Consider the following 7094-nt stretch of genomic DNA (forward strand, 5'->3'; position numbering starts at 1 on the left):
GAAGTAGTATACTTAGGGGTTTCTCGAACGCTTACCTTTTTCTCCTTTGCCATGAGGCAAGTATGACGTTCGTTGGGGAAGAGAGAAGACTTGTTGAAGGCTGAGGCAGCGAGTCCTTCGTCGTTGGAGTCGGAGGAGGAGCAGTCCGAGTCCCATTCCTTTCCGAGATGTGCCTCGCCCTTTGCCTTCCTATAGCTCTTTTTCTTCTCCTTCTTCCCGCTCTTTTCTTGTCCCTGGTCACTATCATTATCGGGACAGTTTGCAATAAAGTGATCAGTCTTACTGCACTTGAAGCAGGAGCGCTTTCCCCTTGTTTTGTTCTTGTTGGGGTACTCCTTGCGTCCTTTAAGAGCTGTCTTGAAGCGCTTGATGATGAGAGCCATCTCATCTTTGTTTAGCCCAGCCGCCTCAACTTGTGCCACCTTGCTTGGTAGCGCCTCCCTGCTACTGGTTGCCTTGAGGGCAATAGTTTGAGGCTCGTGGACGGGGAGTGGACCGTTTAGAGCGTCGTCCACATATCGGGCCTCCTTCACCATCATGCGCCCGCTCACAATCTTTCCAAGAATCTCCTCGGGCGTCATCTTGGTGTACCTGGGATTCTCACGAATAAGGTTAACAAGATGGGGGTCAATTACCGTGAATGACCTTAGCATAAGTCGGACGACGTCGTGGTCTGTCCATCTTGTGCTCCCATAACTCTTAATCTTGTTGACCAGGGTGTTGAGCCTGTTGTATGTTTGTGTTGGCTCTTCTCCTCTGATCATCGCGAACCTTCCCAGCTCGCCTTCCACCAACTCCATCTTGGTGATCATGGTGGCATCATTACCCTCATGAGAGATCTTGAGGGTATCCCAGATTTGCTTGGTGTTATCCAAGCTGCTCACTTTGTTGTACTCATCCCTGCACAATGATGCTAGCAAAACAGTGGTTGCTTGTGCATTCTTATGGATTTGCTCATTAATGAAAACGGGGGTTGTCAGTACTATTAAAATGCATTCCGTTTTCAACAATATTCCAAATACTTGGATGGAGAGAAAATAGGTGACTACGCATTTTGTGACTCCAAAATGAGTAGTCTTCTCCATCAAAGTGTGGAGGTTTCCCAAGTGTAATTGAAAGTAAATGGGCATTAGAATTGAAAGGCATGCGAGAGTAATCAAAGGAATAGTTTTGATTAACCGTTCTTTTCTTCGACGAAGAATCGTCGTCGTTGTCTCTTGGTGAAGAAGAAGATTCGTCGTTGTCATAGTAGACGATCTTCTTGATGCGCCTCTTCTTCTTCCCGTCCTTCTTCTTGTGACTCGAGCCAGAGTCAGTGGGCTTGTCATCTCTTGGCTCGTTGAAGATGGACTCCTTCTCCTTATCGTTGACCACCATCCCCTTTCCCTTAGGATCCATCTCTTCGGGCGATTAGTCCCTTACGTGAAGAGAACGGCTCTGATACCAATTGAGAGCACCTAGAGGGGGGTGAATAGGTGATCCTGTAAAATTCAACAACTAATAGCCACAAAACTTGGTTATAAAGATGTTAGTGCTCAAAAGAACCAAGTGGCTATAGAGTGAGCTCTTGCGAATCACAATAATCACAAAGGAAGATAACACAAGAGACACAGTGGTTTATCCCGTGATTCGGCCAAGTATAACACTTGCCTACCTCCACGTTGTGGCGTCCCAATGGACGAGGGTTGCACTCAACCCCTTTGAAGTGATCCAATGATCAACTTGAATACCACGGCTTTTCTTTGCTTATATCTTTTCCCGTTTGCAAGGAATCTCCACACGTTGGAGCCTCTTGCCCTTACAACAAAGATCACAATGTAAACACAAGAGTAAGGTTGGGAGCAACACACACAAATCCGCAGCACAACACACGCACACAATCCAAGACTTGAGCTCAAATGAAGCATAGAGAGTTCACAACAAGAACAGAGCTCAAATCACTAACACGATCAATCAAATGCGTGGAGACGGAGTGTGGAGACTTAGAATTGCTTAGTGAATGCTTTTGTGTCTCCTCCATGCACCTAGGGGTCCCTTTTATAGCCCCAAGGTAGCTAGGAGTCGTTGGAGGCATTCTTGGAAGGCTAATCTTGCCTTCTGTTGGGTGGCGCACCAGACAGTCCGGTGCGCCACCGGACAGCCACTGTTCATGTCCGATGCGCGATTCCCTTCCTAATCTGGCGCAGCCGACCGTTGCAGACTTGTGGCAGTTGGCACACCGGACACTGTCCGGTGCACACCGGTCAGTCCGGTGCCCCCTGCCGACCGTTGGAGCGAGCCACGCGTCACCCGCGGATTTGACGGCCGACAGTTGCGCTGAGGGCCGTTGGCTCACCGGACAGTCCGGTGCACCACCAGACAGTCCGGTGAATTATAGCCGTATGTTGCCGAAGTTTTCCCGAGAGTGGCCAGTTCGCCGGAGCTGGCCTGGCGCACCGAACACTGTCCGGTGCACCACCAGACACTGTCCGGTGCACCACCGGACAGTCCGGTGTGCCAAGCCGAGCTGAGTCTTGGCTGCACACAGACACTCTTTTCCAATCCTTTCTTTTCCTGTTTCTAGCACTTAGGTAACTTCATTAGTACACAATAACAAATGTACTAAGTCTAGAAACATACCTTGTAATACGATTTTCACTTCTTCACTCTTTGGCACAAATTTGCACTTAGAGAAAATGTGTTGGGCACTTAATCACCAAAACACTTTAGAAATGGCCCAAGGGCACATTTCCCTTTCAAAAGGATCTCATCCCACAACACCATCCACCACCCACAAAACCCCATACCCATTCAACAAAAAATTAGGATTAACAAATTTACCACTTCAGATAGCAAAATCTTAGCGCACATTCTTAGTTAGTTCTTACTGTTGTTAATAAGGGCCATCAGGCGGAGGTAATGAATGGTCAATTGATCATAAAGCAACACACTATACAAACCTGAAGGATCCAAGACGAGCAGTCTATGTACGTTGCTTGCCTTAGCAAACCAGCGGACAAACCCTGCCAACAAAAAGTGTAGGAAATGTTAAGTTTTGACATACTATATATGGATACTGTCATAAATTTATGACAGTTCAACCAAAAAAAATTATGTTATCAATTACAAAGCTAGACCATTAAAGAAAATTGTGAGGCTAAAATAATGTAAGTCGTTATTACATTGAATACAGGGACCAAAACTTCTACAAACTAATGGAATAAAATATAGTAATTAGGGATTAACCCTCTTGGCTTCCAGGTTTTCATATTCCAATTTTTGCCTGCTACGAGAAGTAACTTCTTCCGCTACTGGCTCCTTCGGTCCTTCCATTCCATCACATGCTCCATGATTTACGGGTTTGCCTCGACATTCACACAAATCTCTTTTGGTGTACTACCATCCATGTTCAGTCTGAATCATTGGATGGTGTCGGTGTGCGAAGTGAAACCCTCCTGAGAACTCTTGCCGCCACCCGAGAGGAGCACGTCGGCGACCAGCTTGTCGAGGTTGGCGTATGAGCGCCGTCCGAGCCGCGTCGTGCGGAGACTAGTCTGCTGCCACTCTCCCGCGAGGCGCTGCATCTCCATTCCCTTCTCCCCACCCATCATCTCTCGGATCTTCTCCTCCACCGCCTCCCGCCGAACGTCCTGGCCGATCTCCATGGCCACGCCCCACTCCACGCACGTGTACCGGCTGTTGGTCTGCTGCTCCGCGAAGAAGGGCCATCACAGCATCGGCACCCCGGCGCACAGGCTCTCCATGGTCGAGTTCCACCCGTAGTGCGTTAGGAACACGGCCACCGCCTCGTGCCTTAGCACCACCTCTTGCGGGCACCAGCTCACCAGGTGACCGCGACCCCTGATGGTTTCAACACCGGAGAAGGTTACCTTGAGATCGGAGAAGGGGATGGTGAAACGCGGATGGTCGGTGGTCGCTCCTACACCTCCTCCTCCTGCATCCGCGGGGAGTTCGCTCGTTCGTCAGACATCGGTGGCCGGTGCTTGACCTGTGGGGCGTGGGTGGTGGGGGGATCCGGAACTAGGCTATTGGGGGGCCCACCGCGCTGAGCCAACGCCAGAGAGCCCCGAGGCAGCGAGCAGTGGAGCAGGAGATCCGGACGCCGGTAGTCGGTGCCTGGGCAGCTGGGCGGATCTGTGAATCATCGAGTCTAGAGAGGGCGAGGGGTGCACGGATCTGGGCCAGGAGGCGGGGCGCCGGAGGGAGCCGATGCAGCGGGTGGGGGCGTGAATTGAGGGGGGTCGGCGTCGGGTGGTTGGGGAGTGGTGGAGGCGAGGGCGCCGCGAATCGAGGGGATCAGCGTTGGATGATTGGTGACTACAAATGATGACGCTATATGAATCGATCGACAACGTGGACTGATTCTGTATTCCAAGGCGCCGGGTTGCAGTTCGGTCCAGTTGAACCAAAAGGTACCATTAGACTAGGGCTCTTTTTAGCTATTAAGAGCCTAGGGCTCTTTATATATATATATATATATATATATATATATATATATATATATATATATATATATATATATATATATATATATATATATATATATATATATATATATATACTAGGTGAGTGCCCGTGCGTTGCAACGGGGTCATATAATACCAATAAATACATATATATATAACACGGAATGACAGGTTAACTTTGCAACGTTAATAAGTAGTAGAGATTTTACCAATGAAATTACACGGAGCCCAAAAGAGTAAAATTTGTTGAAATTATATGGAGAAGCGGGTCACATATGGACGATGTGCACATAAAGGTGATTAGAGATGAAGCGGGATGCCTCGCACCACGCGTATGGACACCGAGGAAAGCGGTGACACGACACCGCGCAACATGCTGACGAGGAACTTGAGCGGAGAGGAGGTCTGGACCTTGAAGACGATTGGGAGGGATGTGTGCAGGGAACAGAGGCAGAGGTCAACATGGCACTTGGAGTTGGCTTGAAGTCGATCACCACTTCATCCTCCTCCACCTCCAGGAGAATCACTCGCTCCTCCTGCAATAGAATCACCCCCTCTGCATCATATCTATAAATAATTTAAGGAAATGACTGGACTAAATCAAACGAAGAAGAGAAACAAAAGATAAGAGAGATTTTTGCTCACCAGACAAGGATACCAACAACACTCATGCAGTGTTTCCCCTAGGTAACAGGTCAGTTGTACGATACTGGATAGTTACAACAACCTAAAAATCATTGATAAGTCATATGTATATACAACGGATCTTGGTAACAAACCACATGCTCCCATGAATTCAACTTGTGTTGCTTAACTTAAAAGGGTTGTAGGTGCTCACTTCTGGCTCTGCTAGACCCATAAAACAGAAACTGTTTCTTAGGATCTTTGATCTTTAGATGACAGGAAACAAAACAAAAAGTTAATGGGTGGACATTAACATCATTTTCCGTGGGGGCATAGTTTTTAAAGACCATGTTATTAACTAAAATATGGAGATCTTAAATTACGCAATAGAAATTATTGACTGTACCTACCAGTCATGCATTTGTGAACGGAGTATGTTCATAGTTAATACCATATGCATGTGCTTCTCGTGCACACTCAAACATCCATATGTTGACATACGAAATAGTGCTTCTAGAGCCTGCAACCTAACTGCTTCTGTATCATCATTCATCATGTCCATCAACAAGTCCAAGGCCTTCTCTGTGTACTGAGTAGAAAACTTTGCCAGCGCTCCTAATGATTTGCAGGCAGTTCTTCTCACCTGTAATGTGAAAGCAATAAAATAAAATAATTGCAATTTTAGGAAAAATGATACTACAAGATAATGACAGAACCTCGTAAATTCATCTTCAACTCCATGGGAAAAAATCCCAGCAGCACAGGACCTACAAGACAGATTGGAGTGTTGGGCTCAGTACGATCCTTAAACTTGTCTCCAAGTACCATTCAAATTCCTAAATCTTATAATGCAGACTTGGTTTCCCTAATGTTGTCAAGTGTGAGCTCCTAATGTCCACAGTTAGCATTTACATTCATATGTTTTTGATGATTTGGCAGTTCTTGAGTAGTGTCGTGTAAGTGTGTTCATGGTACTGAGAGCAGTAGACCTCGTGTGCAAGAGTTAACAAGTATAAGGACCTACTACTCGTTTTAAAAAAGCCTCCGCAAAGATAAGACAAGAACTAACACCAAGATTAATAAGATTTACAACTATAACAATGCTGTAAGCTGACAATTTGATTCTTATATGTAGAACGATAAATTTATGCATGACTAACTCTATTATTGAAGAAGTTTGTAGTGAGGCTACAGGTTTGTACACAGAAGTCAGGACGTTTAAAATGCCGTGTACTAAAACAAAGTCAGAGAATTTACAATGGAGCATAGGATGATGGAGACAATCCAGTTGGTCTCCAATCTGATTATAGAGGAAGAAAAAATGTCATCACTTGCGGGTTAAAGAAGCCGACGATGAAAGCAGATGCTTCAATATTTAACCTATGTACTTATCACCTCCAAACAGTACCCATGATGAGACCAACTACTCCATGCATTAGCTGCAAAAAAGTGTGCAAGGAGTGCAATTCAGCCTGAATGCAGAATCATTGTTTTACAGCAAACAATGATTTATTATCATAATAAGCATTTTTGTAATTGTTTTCCTAGAATGGAATGCTATTATTCATTTCATTGTTGGCTTTGCCAATAAAGCACCCAAGTCAACAGCAGCATCGATGGTTAGCTTTTAAGGAAATGTGACAAATAGTTAGTTTTAGATGTTTTAACCACAGAGTTGCAGCTGAACCTACTAACTCATAAGGAAGAACTTTGCTTACCAGATAAGTTGACGCTTTTACAGGGCCAGATAATGTGAATAGCAGTAAAACAGTAGCCACCCGGTGAGGCATTTCAAGGAACAGCTGTATAAGTTTGGCAAAACAAAACAAAACAAAAAAACGAGCGATTTAATTGGACTTACCACGGTTTTCCTACTGGTTTCTAGTCCCCATCTTAATGAGGAAATGACTATCGGTAATGGGAAAAAGCAACTGAAATAATTCTGCATCAACATAAAATAAAAGAATAAATTTGCTTCATAGGCATAGGATTGGAATCAAATCT

The 7094-nt window shown here is 45.5% G+C and overlaps 1 protein-coding gene and 2 long non-coding RNA genes across 3 annotated transcripts; all 3 read right to left on the reverse strand.

Moving 5' to 3' along the window:
- Window positions 1-2616: 2616 nt before the first annotated feature.
- Window positions 2617-4338, reverse strand: LOC109943555 (uncharacterized). Its single transcript, XR_002266580.3, has 2 exons — window positions 3870-4338; window positions 2617-3002 (listed from the first exon to the last, which is right to left on the reverse strand). It is a non-coding gene; the product is annotated as an uncharacterized lncRNA (long non-coding RNA).
- On the reverse strand, window positions 3048-4294 carry LOC100279354 (uncharacterized). The gene has a single exon (XM_071507174.1). The coding sequence runs from the start codon at window positions 3642-3644 to the stop codon at window positions 3399-3401; it is 246 nt and encodes an 81-aa protein (XP_071363275.1). The 5' UTR covers window positions 3645-4294; the 3' UTR covers window positions 3048-3398.
- A 2006-nt stretch (window positions 4339-6344) lies between the features above and the next one.
- On the reverse strand, window positions 6345-6874 carry LOC103644116 (uncharacterized). The gene is made up of 3 exons (XR_561489.2): window positions 6809-6874; window positions 6486-6529; window positions 6345-6390 (listed from the first exon to the last, which is right to left on the reverse strand). It is a non-coding gene; the product is annotated as an uncharacterized lncRNA (long non-coding RNA).
- Between the last annotated feature and the right edge of the window lie 220 nt (window positions 6875-7094).

The sequence above is a fragment of the Zea mays genome, chromosome 1 (genome assembly GCF_902167145.1).
Source record: "Zea mays cultivar B73 chromosome 1, Zm-B73-REFERENCE-NAM-5.0, whole genome shotgun sequence".
Classification (NCBI taxonomy): Eukaryota; Viridiplantae; Streptophyta; class Magnoliopsida; order Poales; family Poaceae; genus Zea; species Zea mays.

Excerpts from the sequence above, each read along its gene's own strand:
- LOC100279354 (XM_071507174.1), bottom strand. The coding sequence starts at position 3,644 with ATGGAGATCGGCCAGGACGTTCGGCGGGAGGCGGTGGAGGAGAAGATC.